At 41.2% G+C, this 22,165-nt stretch overlaps 1 protein-coding gene across 3 annotated transcripts in view; it reads left to right on the top strand.

Annotated features, from left to right (window-relative positions):
* Positions 1–456: 456 nt before the first annotated feature.
* sh2b3 (SH2B adaptor protein 3) overlaps positions 457–22,165 on the top strand; it is a 61,766-nt gene continuing 40,057 nt past the window's right edge. Inside the window, exons 1-2 of one of the 3 annotated variants that reach the window (XM_023264456.3) lie at positions 457–737; positions 20,003–21,199. In XM_023264456.3, coding sequence (XP_023120224.1) covers positions 20,030–21,199 — 1,170 coding nt within the window. In that variant the 5' untranslated portion in view covers positions 457–737; positions 20,003–20,029. Of the gene's footprint in view, positions 742–19,999; positions 21,200–22,165 lie in introns of all 3 variants that reach the window. The other 2 variants (XM_023264458.3, XM_023264457.3) reach the window with 2 other exon arrangements.

Genomic DNA, 22,165 nt, shown 5'->3' with positions numbered 1-22,165 from the left:
ACCAGCATGAAGACAAAAACTGATTGCAGTTTGCAAAGACAACTTTCGTCACGTCTCTATTTTAGCTGTGCTGTCTGTGATTAAAACATATAAGATAAATGCAAAAGACATAGTTTCTTGGGGAAATTGATAGTAAATTGTTCATTTAAAAATCGTTTTTTCAGTGTAGCAAAATTTAAAGGTTTTATGTGCCATACTAAAATTTAAAAAAATTCTAATCACAAGTATTCAGCTACAAGAAACGTTTAAGTTTCACAAAGACAAACCTTTGCTATCACTAGACATTATTTACTCTCTCCATTTACTCTCACCATAGCTATAAAGTTAAGTGTATTTTGCACGTTATAACTGTGACCTTTGGTTTCTGGTGCTTACGAGCTCTTATTTTGAAGAGACAATGGCGGAAGCGGGCTTTAATTTTCCGCTACATTGACGCAGTTCTTTTTTTTTTTGACAGCGGAAACGAGGACTCGCCACTTTTTATTCCGCGTCAAGTTTCGTGGCTGAAAGTTTTCTTTCCTCTTTTTCTGCGGAGGAGCAGTCCCATGCAGCCACAATGAGAGAGAAAACGACGGGCTTTTCGGCGTGCAGCTTCTCATCTCAGGTCCAGCTCCTGCTGTCGCCCGCCGACAGTGTTTAGACTTAATTTACTTCTCAGCACATTTCCGTTATGCGAAGTCCAACTTGTTGGTTAGTCGTCGTGCTGCGGTGGGTGCCCGTCCGAGATAACGGAGAACGTGAGTATGTTGTTAAGACCCCGTCAACTTCTGCTCCTTTCTGCTTTAAAACTGCTTTTTTACATCCCTAAACTCTCCATTTGACCACACGGGCACGAATACAGAAAGTTGAGAAACTAGAAGCAGCGGCAATGTGGACAAAGCTGCAGCCCGAAATTACACTTTTTTTCTATAAATATAACCGTCGAAAAAAAGTGTGCTCTTGTGGAGTTTAAAGGGTCCTGCCTCTCGGTGCTGGCGCAGATTTGTTTATTTATTTATTTATGGCCCTAAAACTACATTTCTAACTTTAAAACAGAGTCCTGTCAAATCACGAAGCAGTGCTTTCAGTCTATCAGCGAGCATAGTTGTCATAGTCTGTGTACACAACACGTGCTTTAGCAGTTAAGTGTATGTGCATTTTTTAACCACCATTTGGCGCAAATTTATCAGCGGTGGTCACCATGGTGATGACGCAATACTAAAACTTATTTGTCATAGTTTATGTTCATTTGCCCAACATGCAGTGACTGCAGCATAAATAAAAGTGTGCACACAGCAAACAGATGTGATATTGATGAACACAAGGGATGGGGACATTGTTTATTAACTCTACTGCAGTTTACTTCACAAACTAGTTAGCAAGACACTGCATGACTCCATATATATCCTGCTGCATGTGCTGCAGACAGGGATGAGGGTAGCTTGAACAATGAAGTTGAAGCAACTGTGCAAGTGATTAATGTTCATTTTCCAAGCATAGAGCCAGACCCTTAAGTAATAAACTTTCCTACAGTTTGTCACCACTTGACTCCGCACCGCCGCCTGCCCAGCTGTGATATGTTCTCTGCTACATGTGCTGCAGACATCAATGACAGTAGTTTAAACAGTGGGGTTGTGTAGTAATTATTATTTTTCCAAACACATACCCAGACCTCTGAATGGTAAACTTTCTCACAGTTTATTTTACAAAGTAGTTAGCAAGACACCACTTAGCGCCACACCACCATCTGTTCATCTGTTCATATGTTCTCTGCTGCATGTGCTGCCAACAAGGATGGCAGTAGCACAAACAATGGAGACAGAGTTGCTCTTCTGGACAAGCTATGTGTAATATTTTGTGTTAATTTGCCAAACATGGAGCTACGCCTTTAAATAAGAAACTTTTACCACAGTTTATTTTGCAAGGTAGTGCATGACTTTGTATGTACTCTGCTACATGTGCTGCTGAATGGGATGGCAGTAGTGCAAACAATGGAGACAGATCTGCTCTTCTTCTTCTTCATATATCATGTTTATTTGCCAAACATGGAGTCAGGTGTTAAATAAGTCGCTGTGCAGCATTTTCAGACAGCAAATAGATGTCATAAAGATGAGCAACATGACGATTGTCAGGGACAGAATTATGTTGGGAAAGGGAAAATTGAAGGGAAGGTTGCTATTAAATTGTTATTTTACAAATAAGTTAGTCAGACATCACTTGACTCTGCACCAGTTGTGATATGTGGTGTGCTACATGTGCTGCAGACAGGAATGAGAGTAGTTTAAAAAGTTGAAATAAGTTTCTTGGCAGCATTTCTCTCAAAAAAAAATACGTGTTTGAAATGTGAGCGCCGCTGCCGGTTGCGCTGCTCTACTGAACATCCCTGTGTTCGGGTCGGTGGTCGTTCCTCTCGACTGCTGGATGAAGAGCAGGAACGTTTGCGGAGCAGCGACTTGGTTTCACTCCAGTGTTGTTGTGTGTCAGTAAATCAAAGCCATAATTTCGGTGTTGGTGTGTGTGTTTTGGAGGGGATTCACTTCTTTTTGTGGCTCTGGTCTGTTTTTGTTAGGATCAGTTTCAGCTTCAGAAGTGAGGACACTGAGGGGTTACGACTTGGCTTTAGGGTCAAGTGTTTGGTTGCGATGGTTAAGGGTCAAAGGAATGCTTCATGCGGCCTCTCACAGACATAGAAGTGCTAATATGTGTGTAAGTACAGGTTGGTGCACTGCAGATTACCTTTACAGTTTATTTCACCAACTAGTTAGCAAGACTCCGGTGGACTCCGCACTAAAATCTGCTTAATTGTGATACTTACTCTGCTACATGTACTGCAGACAGGGGTTTTGTGTAAACAGTGGAGTCAGAGCCACTTAGCTGGAGCAAACTATGTGATGACACAATTTCTAAAATACCCCAAGTATCTTTTTCTGCGTTCTGTTCTGTAAAAAAAGTTTTCTTATCAGCTTATAATGAAAAACTTTATCAATCAATACATCATTTAGGCTCTACTTCCAAACACATTTTGTCAGCTCATTTTGAGATCTTTTGTGTACTCATTTATTTGACAACTTAGCTGCTAGTTACCTGCAGAAAAAGTGCTTTAATGTAGGTTTAACTATCCAACACTATATAAAGTTAAAATTTGCTCCAGCTCAGCAAGCTACAACACTGAAATGCTGCTTACACATTAACGCATCATCAATACCAAACCACTTAGGAGACATACAATACTCTGAAATTCTATAGAATATTATGTATAATGACTATTACCCACAATGGCCAAAATACAATTAAATAACTGCTGTTGTGCAAACGGTAATCTCTGATGGTTGACAAATTAATCGTGTCGACCATCCACCATTCCACTGTGTCATGTATTAGGCTTTTAATCTGGCTAGGCCTTCTTTAATAGTGTATATGATGTAAGACGTATGGAAACACACTCACAGGGTAATGTGGTGTGTGTAGATATGTATTTTTACCATCTGCAGTAATCCCGGCACCCAGCTGAGGTTTGCATTCTTTGATGATTCAGTCATTTAGATGTGACATTTGTCACGCCTTTAGTCACTTAAGCACAACAGGCAAAATGCTGTCTGTAATTTTAAAAGGTTTGGTGGATTTCCAGATTCCTAATCAGCTCGTGCAGCCACAAATGATCCTGATAATTTTCAGAAAAGTGTTAACCTCCCTACAGATTTCCTTGATTACTGAAACTGGGATGTTTTGGTTCTGTCTTCACTTCTCTTTTGCTCACTCTGGTATGGACTAGAGAAGCCCTATTCTGCACAGTAAAACCTAAAAAATACAACAACTGTTGACAGACCATCTGAATATTGTAACTCTGCTTGTATAGTAGTAACTCTGCTTTGCATTTTCGTCACCAAAAAATGTTGGACTCTCCCCAGAGAAGGGCATGACATTGTTCAGCGTGATTATAACATGACTTTCTCCAACATGACATGATTACTTGGCTTGAGATTTTATGCACCACAAGACAATATTATCTTGGAAGCACTCTGAGACATTTCCTTGAAAGACAAGTGTACAGCTTCTTGGAATTCAGACATTATAAGTAGTTTTTCAGCAGGTTTTTCAAGCATAGTGCATAGATTGTGTAGACAGAAAAATGAAGGAAGAAGTAGTGAATCCTGCAGCCTTGGCTATCAGCCATAGATCAGACAATGTCATGGTCCCATGTCTTTAACTGAGATATGATTGGACACCAGCTCTTCCGCTTCCCCCAGGGGTTTTAAGAAATCCACTGATGAGACTACGAGAGAGGTCTGACCCACAGTGGCCCTGTGGGGAGGGGAGGAGAGAGGAAGGAGGCGGATGCAAAGGAGAAAGAGCAGAGACATGGGAGATGACCTGGCATGCAGACAGGAGTCAGATTCTGCAACAGAAAATGACAGAGAGAGACAGGAGACGCAAATCAGGGCACAAAATAGAAGAAAAACTAAGCTTTTTCCTGGTGACAATGGAGACCTTACTAACACGTACATTACTGAGCAGCTGGTGTGTGTTTATGTAACCTGACTTGCACAGAAACTCAACCACCGACGTCTAAAATCTCAGCTTTAGCTGTGGATTCTCACCACAAACACGCACACATACAATACAGTTAAGTTCTTGCCTGTGTGTGAATGTGTTTGTGCAAGTGTTTTGGGGGGATACACATGCGTGCCTGTGAGGTTTTTTTTCCCCAAAGCAGCAATAATTAGAGACTGTGTGTGTGTATTTGCGCATGTTTACCCCAATGTGCCCCTGTTCTTGTTGTCGGAAGAATGTTGATTATAGGCCCCATTTAGCTGCAGCAGTATGAGGATGTTGCCTGAAACATGTGTGCACTTGTAGGTTCTGCATTTGCAGACGTTAATGTGTTATTGTGTGGGTGCATGTGTACACTGGGAGGATGTATGATGGGGTGAAGAGTTTTGTTACTTTTCTGAAGTTGTCCGATCTTACGTCAGAAAACAGCCTGAATGTTTGCTTTTGTGTCATGACTAGTTCCTTGACATTCCACAAATGCACAGTACAGAGCTAATGCAATTATATCTGCAACTATTTTGCTAATTGTTTGATTGCATTTTCCAAGTAGAAATGGCAAATACTGAATAGTTTTAGGTCCTCTAATGTGAAGATTTGTTGCTTTTTTTCCTTACTGACAGTTAATAACCAAACAATTGTTATAAGTTGATCATAAAAGTAAGACTTACATAAATACACATACCAAATAGCTTTCTGTTGACGTGTTTCGCAGAAATGGGAGTCATGTCTCAGCTGAAGTGAAAGTAGGGTCACATTCTCACGCAAAATACCCAATTTGCATCATGTCACACAAGTTTCGTCCCAACACAAGCACAGAATTTGCTATCTCTGCAGAAAAACAGGATTCTTTTGTAATGTTTGTGCACCAGAAAGAGGTATTTTGTAAGAGCGAACACTGAAACTCAGTTGGCTCCTCATGATTCCCAATGTGGAAAAGTTTATAATGCCTGAATTAGCTTTCCAGGAAGTCAGATGATTCACAGCCGATCAGTGACTGAAGGAGTCAATTATCTCTCGGCCAAATCCCCTAAACAACGCTCACATAGTCACACACAGTCACAGTACACACAAACACGCACACAGTATAGTATCACACATCTTAAATATTACCATGCTTCTACACAATTCACAATGAATCAGAAACACATTACAAGTAGGGATGAGTCATTCATAAAGTGCTTGTGGATTTCAGACAGAGTTGTCTGTCGCACTCTCCCCAGCTGGAACATTGGAGTTTTAAATGCTTGAATTGGCTGAATTGTATTGATTTGACTTGACCGAGTTGTGAAGGATGGATTGTTGTTGTCAGCTTTTCAGAAACTAATCCTGTGTTTAGGGGTTCCAGTAAGAAGTTGAGGTCAGCTTTGGATGGCTTTGTAGCCGAGAAACAGACTTAAACTGCTAAGTTATTCAGTGTGTGCGCGTTTAATGTTCTTTAATATGCACACCAGTCATTGTTTATTTTGCAGGAACTCAAAGTGTGGAAACATTTCTGTGTCTATGTTCAATTGCTCTGTATTTTCACAGTGTACACAGAACACTGACCAGACAGATTTGTGCAGGGCAGTTCACTGCATGGTGCCAGTTTTCAAATTCTGAGCTTTTCAAACAGTCAGGTCTAGTTTTTTTTTTTTTTATAATTGTACAATAAAAATACAAAAAAAAAAAAACATGAGTTGTTTCATAAATAAAATGCTTTTTAGAATTAATTTGCAGTTCTTGGCTTTAGGGAAAAGAATAATTTAATGTTACTGAAAATGATTATACACTTGTGATTACATCAATAAGCAAAGAAGCAGCAGTTTTTATAATCAGTGAACCCCTTAATTTAATATTTCAGTCAAAGATATTGTACATTTTCTTTGTCTAGCTCAGGGGTGGGCAATTAATTTTCATATGGCGCCACATGAGAAACTTTGACGGTTGTTAAGGGCCGGACCAGTACACTTAAAAGCTCTGCTCAATATATATCTCAATAAAAACAGTAAATTACACAATACAATGATGTACAATGCCCAACTCTTGAATCTCTGCTCTCAGATCCCAAACTCGTTTAAGCACCTTGTCTAGGCTGAGCCATCTGACAGCTGTCTGGTAACCAAGGTCACCATGTTCACCACTATCATCTCCTCCAAAAAGACAACAAACTGTAATTCAATGCTCTTGCCCTGATGAAGTTAACTACTTTAGCTACAACATCAGTCACGTGGTTGATTTTTAGCACTGACTTACACAGCACCTCCTGATGTATAATACAATGCAAAAATATCAGTTTTTGTTCTGGGTTTATTTCTGTCACTTTATCTTGCATCCGTTTCAAAAGTCCAACATTTTTCCCTGTCAAATTTGGACAGCCATCGGCTGTAACACCAACCAAATTCTCCCATTTTAGTCCCAGCTCGCATGTATTTACCTCAGTGTACAAATCACTCACCGTCGTGGTTCCTTTCATTGGCTGCACAGCTGCCAGCTCCTCCGTCATCTCAAAGGTTTTTTGTTAGTCCACGTACAAAGATGAGTAACTGGGCTGTGTCACGGACATCACAGCTCTCGTCCAGAGCCAAGGAGAAAACGTCAAAATCGTCCACTTTGTTGTGCAGCTGAAGCTCCAGATTTTCGGCGATGCTCTCCACCCGCCTCGTTACGGTTCGCCTGGAAAGGGTCACATTAACGAACGCTCCTTTCTTCTCCGGGCATATAAACGCTGCAGAGTCCACCAGACATTCTTTTATAAACTCTCCATCAGGGAATGGCTTACTGTTTTTGGCGATTTTGTAGGATATAACAAAACTCGTCTTGACTGCTGCATCCCTTGATGTGAGCTTTGGTAAAACAAAGTCATTGCTGCTTTAGCAGTTCAGCTAACAAACCTTCAGACATTCTCCCCGCTCTGCATCAGTCAAATGTTTGTACTTCTCCGCCATGTTTGGTCTCGTAATGTCGATTCAGATTATAATCCTTGAGCACCGCGATCTGTTCGCCACAAACTAGCCCACAGATTTACCTCTGACTTCAGTGAAGAAATACTTGGAAGTCCGTGCATTGTTAAAAACTCTGCATTCGGAATCAATCTTTCTTTTTTTGTCGTTAGCTGACATCTTCCCGGGCTGAAGCTGACCAACAAACCAATCAGCGCATAAACCTTATGCTAACTATGGAAAGCACGCGCGAAAAAACGTTAACTTAGCAGATCTTTCAAAATAAAAGCAGTGCGGGCGTATTGTTTGCATGTATTGTGATGAAATATATTTGCACTGATTTTTAATATTTTCCAGTGACCTCATACGGGCCAGTCAGGGTCATTCGGCGGGCCGGATGTGGCCTGTGGGCCGTAGGATGCCCAGGTCTGGTCTAGCTTGTCCAAGCTGTGGATTTCCTGTGTTTCTATTTTAAATAATTCTGTCAATGTCTTTCTGTTTTGTTTTTGCAACCAAACTTTAGGTTTATGTGCTTTTGTGACTGTTACCATCTGATGCATTGACATGAAACGTCTGAACATTCTATTGAACTATTTCCTTATTTTTGTTTATAAGGTTAAGTGTTGTTTTGTATCATGTCATATAAATGTTGTTTTATCACCCGGGACAACCGTCACTAGCTCTAGCCAGTGAAGTTGGACTTTGTCTTTAAGACAAGACACTCTTTGGAGAGGCAGCTGAATAATTTGCTTCCTTATTTCTTTGTTGTGAAGTACTTGTAGAACACTTTATATCTGGTATTATTTATTATTTAGTTTGAGAAAGCATGAGTGTGTCTACTTCCACGGTTTTTGTTCCTTTGTGATTTAGTGAGGTTTGATTAAGATTGAAAATGATAAATTGGCCTGACTTTTCCCCAGCTGTGATTGAGTGGTATATTACAGATCAGTTGTAGTTCGTCAGCTCTGAGGCCTCTAGTGTCTGTGATGCCTGACAGTCGGTGCTGACCTCATTCCCTGAGTCTCCCCTCTTCACACATCACTCCATACAGCCCGAGCCAAAACTTAACCCCTCTTTTCATTTTCTGCCTGTCATTATGGGAGCCCTATATTTTAGTATTTCCTTGACATGCCAGGGTCTGTCTGTGCAGGATAATGATAGACTGCACGCTGCACAAAGATGTTTTGTATTAGTCATTGGTAGGATGCCGGACAGCTGGAGGGATGCTTGTTAGTCAGAATTTTACAAGGTTATTGGGACTTACTGGACACATAATTATCATGTATACTTTTTTCTTTTCAGGTAAACCCCAGGTTTGTTTTCCATTACAGTACTGAAAGCCTTGTTATCGTCATAGATGCAGCCTTTAATTTTGCTACTTTCCCAACCTGCCTCCATTCCCAGACCACAGGAAATAACCAGAAAGTGGCTGGGCTTTATTTTTGTGTGCCTTAAGAATAGCAGCATTGTGTTATTGTTGTGGGAATGTAGGACTGAAGTAGAGAATACTCTAGCCTAAACAAAAACCCTGTGCACCCAATAGTATTTTACATAAATGTAGAACAAGAAACGGCAACACACAATTTCACCACTTTACTGCTTGCTGTTGTCTTTTGTTTAAAGATAGTTGCAGTTTTAAGATGCAGAATATTAAAAGCAAAATGTTTTTTTAAAAACAAAAAAGTCACCCTCTGTAGTGTTTCCTACTGCTTTTCTTTGTAAAAGTGCCAGTAAATGCCAAACACAGATGATTAAAGGTTGTTCTCTCCCCTTAGCTTTTTTGTGTAATGTCAGTACTTGTTTTTACATAATGTGTTACACAAAAGGTTTCTGACTATTTCTTCTCATCTAGCAACAATTGCACGTATTTTAGCTTTTAGCATAGGGTTTACAAGCAAACTAAACATGTCCATATCTTTGTGATACCTATGCATCTACAGATACACATGTTTTTTGGGTTTTTTTTGTAATAGACTCCAGCTGTGTTTAGTCGCCTTGTAGCTGCAGGCTCTCCCTCTCTTGTTTTACCCTGAATCAGCTGACGCTTTCCTCAGGCTCTGGGAAGTTAAAGCCGAAGTTATCTCGTGTTTCAGTGGTACTTCCTCCTTTACAATATGTTCTTCAATTATGTAAGCTGTGTGCGTCTCGCTTTCTGCTCTGTTTATTATCAAAGCTCTTTCACATCTCACTTCACACAAACAGGAATACCGAGCCTCAGCCAGTCCCAACCCCACAACCGTAGATCTTTTTCATGTTGACCTCTTCTTTTATACAGCTGATATATCAGGCAGCAGATTGTGAGAAATCCCTTTCACTTGCATGTAGCTAATGTCATATTGTGCCACTCTTGCTTGATGTATAGCAGCTACTTGCACTCAAGTATAAAACATGAAGTGAAAGGGATGAAAAAAGGTCACATGGTGTCAGTTCGTGTTAACTGGTGTGCTGGCTACCAGTGGAGCAGGCTGTTTTTGTCTGTCATAACAATATTGAATAGTGACTGTATTGGTGGGAATTCCTGGCATTTTTCTCCTGAAAACAGAACAGTGGCTTGTGGGTTTATGCTCATATATGTCCGTCTTGCATTTTGCTTTAGTTTTGTTTATGTTCAGGTAAAGATGAGGCTTGGTAGAATGCATGTTGTTATAGCCACCGCAATCATGATGTTGCTTTCGAGTTTTTTATTTCCCAATTTTAAAAATGTGCACACTTTACCTAAGTTTGTAATGCTTTATTACTGAAGCAGTCAGTATTGTTTGACTGACAGAAAACTAATTGGAAGTGATTGTGATATTTCCTGACTAGTAATCAACAGACTATTTTTGGATCTGATATACAGTATTTTTCCAATTATTGGTATTGTTAATTTTTAACCATTTGCTAGTAATGTAATTTCAGATGCTACTACCAAGTGCACTACTTTGGCTCCATTGCAGCCGCATCTCTCTGTCATTACTCTGTGATCTTCAGTAATCTATAGAAACAAAGGCATTTTTGCAAGGTTTTGAGTTCCAAATACATGTAACAATTCAGTATTGGCAGTGAGAAAACCACATAGGTTGATCCTTTTTTCTGACTTTACAGACCAAACTAGGGATGTGACGGTACCAGAAATGTGGTAGTCACTACCAATACCATTTAAATTCCATGATTCATGATTCTAAAAATAATATGAATGGAATGAATATTATTTAAGATAAACCCTTATTTTCGAACATACACTGTACTAACACATTTACACATGTACAACGTTATGTGTTTACAGACAGAAAACTAAAGGACATTAGTCTGCGAACATTATGAGCTATCTGTATTAGCTTCTGTGAATGTTGTTTGAGGAGCCTTGCTCTGTCACAGTGTGATAACTAAGTGAAGCATTTCAGTATATGAACTTTTTGATGACATGTTGTTAATGTAAACTTAACAACTGAGAATTGCTCAACTTGATTTCTATGTGCCGTCTGAATGCCTGTCTTTGAACTGCTTAGATAAGTTTGACAAACTTAACTCTTTGCTTTTCTTACCTCTTTGAAGTGCTCTGTGACACTGTTAGTGTACTGGCTATTGGCTGCATGTATCCCTGCTAATTTGAGACAAATGGGAACTATCTTGATTCTTGTCTGGCCGTGTTTTTTATTCTCTCCCATTGGTGCAGCTGTACTTACCGCCATCATTCCACAGGTGTTAGTTCTTTAGCCCAGTGTTGGTGTTGTTACTTGGTACCAATAACTGAATTTTGGCACCGACTTGGTACCAGCTGCTTCTCGGGACATCCGTGGACCAAACAGTACACCAAATGACCATTTTTTAAAATAAAAACTAGTTTGTTGCAGTGCTACTCAAAGTCTGGTTAGCTTTTCTGCTGTTTTCAAGTAATAAACAAAGCTAACTGGCTGCTAGCTTGCAGACATGCACATGTTTTTAGTTTGATCACATCTAACTTTTGGAGAAAGCTAACAAGCATACTGTGTTGTTCAACTGTTCTTTTAATTTTGTTTTGCTTTGCAGTGTAGTGTTTGAAAAAGTGCTTATAAATTAAGTGTACCAGCAGCCTCCATCTGTCCTCGGTTCTTAGAAATTGTAAAAGTTAAACATAAGTTGTCCCAAATTATTGTAGCGAGTATTTAGTTATGTGATTACCCAACCGTGACACTATTAACAGACTTTACAAGGGGAATTCATAAAATGTTGCCACCTTAGTGTTTTTATGGTGAATACATGCAAGAAGAGAAGTTTTCAGAGGAGGCACTTGTGTTTTTCGATCTTGTGCATTTCCTTCATTCTCACAGTTAAATATTTTAACAGCTCTTGTGCTTGATATTCTAGTCTTTCCACCGCTGACATCAGGCTGCATGTCAGTTTGCTGTGTGTGCATGTGTGCATGGTGTCTTTGCATGTGTGCACCGGTCGCTGCTTGCCAGGGCAGGGCTTCCTGTTGCCGTGATTGTTGCCCAGGCAGAGCAGAGCAGAGCAGAGCAGAGCAGAGCAGGGGTCCTTTGGTCTCTATTCCTCTCTTGTTCTGCCACCTGGACCTTCTACCACAAACCTGGCATCATCTCCTCTCCTCTTGCCTTTCTCCTGCCTGTTATTCTCACTTCCTGCCTGCTCTCTCGTTATCCCCTTGTTCTCTCTGTCCTTGTGACTCTTGTTTCTCTGTCTCCTCCTCTTCCTTTTCTTTTTCGATTCCTCACGGCCTTCTCCTTCCTCTCTCCCCTTTTAAATAAAACTCCGGCACTCGTACAATCCCGTACTCTCTCCCTGCTCTGTAAATTTATCCGTAGCTCTGTGATTCATTCGGTGATTCAGACAATGAAAATTCAAAGGTGGTAACAAAATCTGTTTTTCATCCCAGACCCTGTGATGCACATGTTGCTGCGTTTATTTCTAATGTATTTATTTTTTCCACTCCAGCTTTTACGGGAAAAGCTGGAGTGTTTGATGTCTCAGCGAGCCTTGATGCCATGCAGATTAATTGAGTCATAAGCAATAGATTGGATCCGGCTGATCTGGGTAATAAGGCCAGGGCTATATAAAGGTCAGACGGATGTGGTTTGCTGTAAATTGCATTTTATTTAATGAATATGAGCGTTAGGAGCACATCGCATTTTTGCAGTAATGAACAAGCAAACAGCACATGGAGGTGTACATGTACACACATTCTCAGACTAGTTGCTCACACATCTGCATCTTTGTAGGTGTTAAGAGTTTAACTCATCAAACAATGAGATGTGTAGGCGTGTGTAAGTGTGACTGTAAAAACATGGAGATAGTGTCTGTGATGTCATGCATAGTTTTCTACAAGGGACACTTAAGGTTGGATGTACTGTCTGCTCATGTTATGCTAGATTTAGTCGCAGCCAGGAGGCAACTAATGATTATTTCTGATGTTGATTAATCCAACAGATGCTTTGCTGGTTTGTCAATTAACTGCTTTGTCTTTAAAATGTCATAAAATGTGCAAAACTTCCTGTGGTGACATCTTCATATTGCTTTTGTGTCCAGCTAACAGTTAAAAATGAGTTTAGTTCACTTCTGCTGTCAGAAGCCATCAAGTTATGAGGGAGACAGGAGCTCAGGTAATATTCCCTTTTATATCCATCCAGTTCATAATCTCATCACGTCTACTTCTTTGCACAAAAAAGTAGATTCAGTTTCGAGATCCTTGAATCTTGAAATTGAATCGACTTCTTTGCACATGGGATAACTCCCCTCACACCTGCAGTGAAAGTGATTTAGGTTTACAATTTGCATTTTTTTCTTTATTCGTCCACAAAAACCTGTGAAAAATGCTTATGAGATATTTCTAGACCCCAAGAGGACACTTTCAGATTGGTTAGTTTGTCTAACTAACTGTGCAAAACTGGAAGAGAGCAAGCACATATCAAAACTAATTCAAAATGCAAACAAAGTAGTAAAATGTCTATAGAGGCAGCCACAATTTCCTACATTAGTAACACTTATTGGCACTTGAAAATGTTGTGCATGTTAATTCCATGCAATTTTTGTGAAAAAAATATTCATAGGAGTTCAACCTCAGTTTTTTTTAATGATTTATGGAATTATAACTGTAATACAGCACAGCAGACGTGTTTGAGTTCTCTCTACTTTTAGCTATGGTTGAGATGTTTTTATAGAGGTGCAGGACTTTAAAGACTGAGGACACTGTTTGTAAAAACAGGAGCAAAAAACAGGAGTTAGCACCGTGGCCTCATACCTCGAAGATCCTTAGTTCGTGTACAGACCTGGGCCTGGGATCTTTCTGCATGTAGTTTGCATGTTCTCCGGCTTTCTCCCACAGTCCAAAGATATGCTGAGATTAATTGGCAATTCTAAATTTCCCGTAGGTGTGAATGTAAGTGTGATTGTCTCTATGTGTAGCCCTGTGATAGACTAGTGACCTGTCCAGGGTGTCCCCTGCCTTCCCTCTAACCCAACAGTGGTTAAGCCAGCTGGGATAGGCTCCAGCGCCCCCACGACCCTAAACAGGATTAAGCGGCGGATAGATTTATATTATTATCTCTGTCATATATGCAGTCAGCATCTAGTGGCCATTAGAAGTTCTGCATCTTCAGCCACACTGACATTAGCATGCAGCTGTAGTGGTTGCTGCCTGCTATGAATACTTGACCTGGAAGCGGAGAGACCACTTCTGTGCCCATGTGTGTGTTCAGTGCATCAAATGAGCTGTTTCCAACTGGGGACAACAGGGAACACACAGTATTGTGCAAGAGCTGATACCAGACCCTTGAGATATAAATAGGACCTCCCTGCAGTCAGGCTCCCACCAGCAGCACAGATAATTGTCAACATGCTGTATAACACTCAATCTTTGTAGAATTTCATTTCTTGGTATTGCACAAAAATGAATGTCGTCTCTCTTCGTTTTTCAACTCTTAATGGCACAGTGTTTGTGTTGGTAGTGTATGTGTATTTCAAAAGTAACGCTGGTTTCAAGGAAATTTCCCTTTGGCCCTGCTCCCAGTAGGCCACAGCCAGGATATTGTTTACTGTAGGCATACTGCTGTCGCTTCCATTTTGGTGTCTGGGCATTTAGTGGGAACGAGTTGTACCGCAGCATCACACGTCCGACATGTCTTGAGGTTGGTTCAAGGTTGTGTTGTGCTACAAATCAACTCAGTGAGCTGATTATAATCATGAGGTTAGCCGTGCTAACAAGTTCAATTCATGAGTGTGTTTCACGCATCTTGTTTCCTTCCTGTTTGATCAAAGTCAGTTTGAGGCTGTTCCCAGTGAAAAAAAGGTTTAGTTGTACTTCTGGAGCAGCAGTCATGAGGGAAGGTCCGATTTCTGTGACCCATTTAATATCTTTTATCCAGACTTGGCTAAACAGCTGACTTTTTAACCCATCTCAATCTTGTATCATAGTGTGACCTTCATTTTAAAGTAACTACATTGCTGAGTTGATCCCTAACATCCACAGCAGTAGTGCATCAGAGCAATTATTTTCATTACTTATTAAGTGTCCTAAATAATCACTACAAAATTGCAAAACTGTAAGTCTAAAGCGACATCTTGATTGATTTAAATTTCCCTCTAATGCAAAGTTCCAATCAGGGTTAACAGACATTATGATGCTTGAAAAAATTAGGTTATTAGCAAATTGTTTCGATAATTTGATTCATTAACTAATTATTTTTCCAGTTCGTAGATCTCATGTCAGAGGTACAGAAAAAAAGAGATTATACTAGTTTTCTCTAAATGCCTGTCACCAGCTGCTTTCCTATTTTTTTCTCTCGTGGGTTTGACGCGTTTGTCTGTCCAATAAAAGGCAAATGTGTGGTAGATGTCACTGCCTGTTTGTTCTTTTCAACAACAGTCGTTGAGCTGCAGCATCATTAGTTTCGCAGTCATGCACTCGGTAGCATTCAACTTTTTTCGACCAGAAGAATAAGAATTTAGACAGCGTCTCCCAAAAAAAACTGAGGCTGATGTCGACATTTGTCACTTGGCCACAGTTGCTCAGTGCAGCAGTTTCACAGGCTGCCTGTGTTTGTCAACGGTGCAGGAAAAGAGTCGTGCCAGATTTCTGTAGAGCACATGAGAGGGATGAAGAAAGCAATCACTGTACCAGCACGAGTGTGTCACAGAGAAGAATGTAGGCATTGTAGAGGAAGAGGAGGCGGAGGGAGTGATGAGTAAGGTGAGGAAGGAAGAAAGGCAGGAATGCGGGAACTTGGACTCTGTTGTGCAGGAATGTCTTTCAATTCGCAAGATAGTGTGTTTGAACTGGCCTGTTTTTTTTCTGTCATCTCCTGCTGAAGGCCGTCTAGCAAAACAATAATACAATAACAAAACACCAAGATGAGGTTAGAGGTCCTGGATAAGAACAGAGAAAGGAGGCACTAGACAGTATTGGCCTTTTTGTTTTCCCTCACAACTTGAATGTGCCTCTCAGTTGAGGTAAAAGTAAAGGAAGCATGAATGCAAACACATCTGGAGATACTCATAGCAGAGGACAGAGAGGATGAAAGAAAGGGAAAACCCTGGGAACAGAGACGGCCAAGCCCCCAGAGGGACACAGTGAGAGGAAGTGTGTGTCTGCATGCGTGTGTGTGTGTGTGTGTGTGTGTGTGTGTGTGTGTGTGTGTGTGTGTGTGTGTGTGTGTGTGTGTGTGTGCATGTGTGTGTGCATGTTCTGTAGTCAGCCAGTGCTGAGTCATCGCTGGGCTGGCCAGGCAGATAGAAACAGGCTTCTGGGGGGGCCAGCTGGAGGGGCACGAGGGGGCATGCACTGAGCATGCTCCGAAAACTACAGGAAGGGAATTAGTTGTTGTGACAGGACACATCCAGGAACTTTAGTGACGCAATATTTCATGAAGCCAAGTTCTCGCTGCCTCATTGACGCATGTGTCCCCTGGTATGTTCGGTGATACTTGGGGAAAAAAAATGAAGCCTCACTGAGAGATATGATGTCAGGATTTTACCAATTTTCATCTCCGAATGTCGCCGCTTTGGACACGGCGGAGAGATGTTAGCCGAGAGATAACGAGACACGTTGCTCCATGTTTGGCCCGACCACAACGACCCCCCTCTACCCCCCACCTCTTGTTTCTTGTGGTTTTCTGTGATCTGTTGGACCACGGTCTGTGACGCCCCCCCACACCAACCCACACACACCCATATGCACACATACATTCATGCTTCCTGTATTTAGAATAGACGCTTCTCTGCTGCACGGGAGCAAGATGGTACGTACTCTAGGCACAAAATGATAAACCCTTGTTAGTACTACTGCAATTTATGCCTTACTATGGGTGTATTCACCTGTTGTTCTGCAATCCCATTATGGACAGCATGTGTAGAGCAGTAAAAGAATGAAATGTAGTTGTTATATAATGCATGCCGATGTCTTGTTTTTACTCGCCTTCTGGTTCTTTAGACGTCGATGTTTTCCTTTTTTTAAGTGTTTCAAGCTGGGATATTGTACCCTGGTCCATTGCTTGTCTTTAAACTGCATAATCCCATCACTCTGTACTTTATAACTGGATGAAGTTACAGCTACATATAAGCACATTAGAAGTTCTTTGTTTTGCTACATCACAGTGTTTTGGAAAGGAGATCTGCGACTGATGACACTTAATGTGTCATCAGTGTGTAGAGGCTTTTTCTATTTATGATCATATTTGGAATGAGACATTTAACTTGTGAACATAAAGTAATCTGATTCTGCATATAGGCATAATGAATACTAGTATCCCAGTTACTGACTAATAGCTTGCAGACCTGCAGTTTTGAAATCGTTATTCAGACTTTTCTCGAAGCTTAACTTTACATAATTAGACTGCATCTGTGTGTTTGGTGCATTGTATGTGATGTATCATTTGTCCTAAAGACTTGACTAGGTCAGCATTTCAACACTTTTGTCTTGTCTAAATGAGCAAATGTCTTTAACTTTTCATGCCTCTGCGGTGGCGAAAGTTTTGGCGAGATGCATTATGCTTTTTGGTTGTTTGTCCATTTGCCCCTCTTTTGTGTGCAATATCTCTGACACTCCTTGAGGGAATTTTTTCGAATCTGGCACAAATGTTCACTTGGATGAAAGAATAAACTATTAAGATTTTGGTACTCACTTTTTTGGTCATTTTTCAATGCCATAACTCAACAAGAGAAGGAGGGATTGTGACCATATTTTACAATTGGTTGGGTACTGAATTATCTTAGGTGTCCTGCTTGTGTAGATTTTCTGTGCTGCCGTGTTCACCATGTGTGTAAGACATCCACAGTTTAGAATTTGTACTTTATGTGCAGCAACATCCGTATTTGAAGCACTGTCTGCTGTCATCAGAATCTCCTGTATTGGCGGAGCATTTAAACACATACATATATTGTTGGGCCGCACAGTGGCTCTGTGGTTTGCATGGTTTGCGTCCCAGCCTGAGCCTGGGATCTGTGTGGAGTTTGCATGTTCACCTCGTGCATGCATGGGTTTTCTCCGGGTACTCCGGCTTCTTCCCACAGTCCAAAAACATGCTGAGGTTAATTGATAATTCTAAACTGTCCATAGGTGTGAATGTGAATGTGCTTGTTTGTCTCTCTGTGTAGCCCTGTGATAGACTAGCAACCTGTCCATAGTGTCCCCTGCCTTCACCCAAAATCAGCTGGAATAGACTCCAGCCCCCCCGGTGACCTTAGTGAGGATTAATCGGTGTATATATAATGGATGGATGGATGGATGGATGGACCTATATTGTTGCTTCTCTTAGTGAACTCACACTTCAGAGTCTTCACAGCATATATTGTATGTAAACTGCAACCTGACTGTTTAGCAGAGGCCTACAACTATGAGGCAGTAATTGTAGTGCAGTACTGACAGTGCTCCAGCCAGCATCTTTGGTTTTCTCAAAAGTGGGATAAAACCTGGGCAGAGCTGGGACACACATGTCCATGTAAACACACTTATTGTATCAGTTATTTTCTGTTTGTACAAACCCAGAAGCTCCACTCTTGTGTCGGCTGAGACCTCTTGTGGTTCTTTGAATGTGTCTTCTTACTTATACTAATCTTCTGTAACCATGGGTTGAGTGTACTCAGGGTCAGCAAAGTATAAACACATCAGAGAATAGCACATGGGTGTTTGAAAAGCGAGACAAGGGTAGGGCTCTTATTGAGTACTTAGGAATGCATCCTTCCTCTTTTCTTTAGAACTAACTTTTAAACCACCGCCTTATCTCCGTCTAATTATATTGATAGCATGTTGGTTAACTGCGATGGACAGGTCAGAGCATGTGCAGTGAAGTGAAACAGATCAGAACTTTTATAATTATGTCCATATTATTATAAGCAAACCCACAGATTTTTATAAAAGAAAGAAAGCCTTCAGACATAAAACTAATGAGCACACGCTGTATCACTGTGCATCAACAGAAGCAGGGAAGTAGAACGAAGCACAGAACCGAGAATAACAAGTAGCAGAGAAATGGTGTAGTAGGAGAGGCTGCCCAAGGCTACCCAAACACTACAGCCATAATTCAAGCAAGGGAAATCTCACCAAAACACCTAGAGAAATGGGGGAGGGAATGTCCTGGTAGCCAAGAGACTAAAACACCAACAATACAACCAAAATGTCGACAAGATGACGCTAAGAGGTTCAGAAGTCTCCCATTAGTTACAGCTTTACTTTGATGTCAAAGTGGGCAAAATACAAGTAATTGGTTCAAATCAGGTTAGGTGTTTAAATGGTCTTACTTTATAATGTCAAATTTCATGCCTCAAGCCATGACTGACACCTTGGGAGAAAATAAAGCAGAAGGAACATTGAAATGGGTCACATGTAAACACCCAAACACACAAATGGCCATGCTGGCAGCGTGGTTGATTGAGAAATATTCTAACTGTACTTCCTCAGTCAGGTCCTCATTCACAGTCTGTTTGATTGACTTATTACTGTTTTCATTCATTTCAAAACACTTCAGTCTTTGTCATCCATCTCAGTGTAGTTTGGAACTGATTTAGTCATCTTCATTGACTCCACTGATGACTGACTATCATCATTTTTCACTTCATTTTATTCATCTTCACTGCAGGATAGGATTTCCTCAATACATGCACTTGCAGTTTTTTTTTTCTTGATTCAGTCAGTAATTTTTCTGTAAACTGAATGTGAACTGATTGTCCTTTGCATGAACTGTGGTCATCCTTATCTATTAAGATATTCTATGAATGGTTCATTGCTGGAGATTTTTTTTTAAAGAACCATGTAATCCAGTTTGTGCTGTTAAAGATTTAGCACTGATAAAATCAGACTTTTGACTATCCTCTCTCAGTGTTTGAATTGCATCCAGTTTTCAAGTAGTTAAAAAAAAGATGAGATTGTTTTGCAAAATCCATCTTTAGTGCTCATGTTCTTGAATAATACCCCACATTTTCTTGATCTAATTACATTTCCATATCTCTCTTTTGTCCTTCCATGTTTTCTCTCTTTCTTTTTCTCTTTTCTTTTTCTAAACTCTTGTCTCCAAGCTGACCCCTTCCCCCTCTCCAATGATTCGTTTCTCTTCTCCTCTTTCTGTTCTTTCTCTTTTGTCTCACAGCAGTGATTCTCAACCAGTCTGGTTACTGCAATGAATGGTAACACTATCCATCCAGCCAACACCACAACAGCAGGAGGAGGCCCAGGTGTGGCAGCGCCCGCACGAGGCTGGAGGGAGTTCTGTGAGCTGCACGCCATCGCTGCAGCCCGGCAGCTGGCCGGACATTACCGAAGCTTCGCCAGAGAGCGGCCACAACATGACGTGCTCCCACCGGAGACCTTTTCCAAGCAATTCACCGATCTCTTCCAACAGCACTTCTGCTGCGAGGTCGACAAAGATGGCACTCCACTCAGCCATAACACATGCTCTACCGCTTCCGGTAGTGCTTCCTCCACACCTCCAGCGGCCTCACCTCTTCCATCACAGACTGTGATCGGTCGATTGCGAATCACATCTTTATCTGGGGTACAGGACTATCGGGAGGCGGGCCGACCAAGTGGAGGAGCTGCTCCGTTGACCGTGTCACCAAAAGTGGAGCCGGTGGTGGTGAGTCGGGAGCAGGAGCAGCCTTTGAGATGCTCTGCAGGAAACTCCTTCTCATCATCTCGCAGTTTTGGCAGCGGGTCCCTGCTGATTCGTAGCCGTAGCAACGAGGAGATCTCTGGCACAGATCGACGTCAGGTGTCTGAACGGTACTCCTCTGACTCCTCGGCCTCCAACCTCGGACATGCGGACGTCACGCATTTCTCCGTCAGCCAAATCCAGCAGACCGTAAGACGACTTTTAAAGAAACGGCCCCTTCCTAGCCCTCGTTCATCCCAGGACCTGTCTCCTGTCAACCCCAGTCCCACCAACAACAACAACAACCCCCCAAATAATGGGGACAGAGTGGGCGGAATTTCCTCCAATAACGAGGAGATGTCGTCCTCTTCCTCTTCCTCCCACTCGTCCTCTTGTCTGAATTCTGAAGCCACGCCTTTAGCTGCTTCGCAACGGCCCATGACTGGAGTTTTCTCTCACTTCCTGGATCGTTTCCGTTGGTTACGCAGCAGAAGCATGAGGCAGAGGAGGTCAGAGGTGAGCGGCCGCTGTAAAGAGGGCCAACTGAGGTACTTGCTGGTGGATGACACTATCTCAGACTCTCAGCCCCACTGGCAACGCTGCCGCCTGCTGGTCAGGAGGATCAGAGACGCTCAAGGTGGAGGAGGAGGAAGAGGAGGAGGGGAGAGGTACCAGCTGGAGCTCTATGATCCTCCAAAGGTAGAAACACATGCTCATATATACACTTTATATCCATTACATACAAAGTTTGCTGTCCAATACAAACCAACAGTGGCTTTTCAGATTCATTTTTGCTTTTTTTTTTTAAACCAGGAAGTCACTTGAGGTTAAAATCTTTTTTCAGGTTAGATCTTTTCTCCCATAAGAAGGCACACTGTTGTAAAGTAATTAAAATATTGTAAAACTGAACATAACACAAGTAACACATTTTTGTTTATGACAAAAATATCACTTACACTTACCACTCCGAAGAAAATGCGATAACTTAGAATAGAAAGCTTCCGAACATTGGTCACAAAGCGGAAGTTGGTGAGCCTTCACACCCATTTCAGTGGACACTGCAATCAATATGTTGCATTCATATGTTTGCAATAACATCATTAATGTCAATAACTTTGTGTACATACTTTTAATAGTTAAACAATAACTCAAGTGTGTATTTGTATGAACAGTACACCTGTCATAGGTTTCTTACAGTCTCTGTTGAATACAGATGGAGTGAGTGGAGGGTGTGTCTAAGACAACAGGCCACAGTAACAGTGTTTAGACAGTTACACAGCTTACTTTGAAATATATGCCTTGACATCACAAATTAAAGGAGCAGTCAAACATTTCTAGAAATGATTTATTTGCTTTCTGAAAATGAGGTGAGAAGATTGATACCATGCAATCCCTGCAGACCGATCTTGTGCACTATATCACATCTACGCTGGAATTTGTTTGCCAGGGAATCAGGATGTAACCCCTCCTAGAACCACAGATAGTTTTTTTTACATTTATGTGCATGTATGGATCAAAAACTTGAGATACAGGAGTTGTTAAAGGATGCTGGGAGGAGTGTTTTTTAGGGGTTACCGACCACAAATCTGACACAGTCCATCTGCAAGCACATCCTGAATCCTTGTAAGAAGTAAAACTATTCTTTGAGGATGTGCCTGTAGATGA

This window comes from Amphiprion ocellaris, chromosome 6 (genome assembly GCF_022539595.1).
Source record: "Amphiprion ocellaris isolate individual 3 ecotype Okinawa chromosome 6, ASM2253959v1, whole genome shotgun sequence".
In the NCBI taxonomy this organism is placed as follows: Eukaryota; Metazoa; Chordata; class Actinopteri; family Pomacentridae; genus Amphiprion; species Amphiprion ocellaris.
Note: the sequence above shows the minus strand (reverse complement) of the source record. Positions and strands in the feature narration are given on the sequence as shown.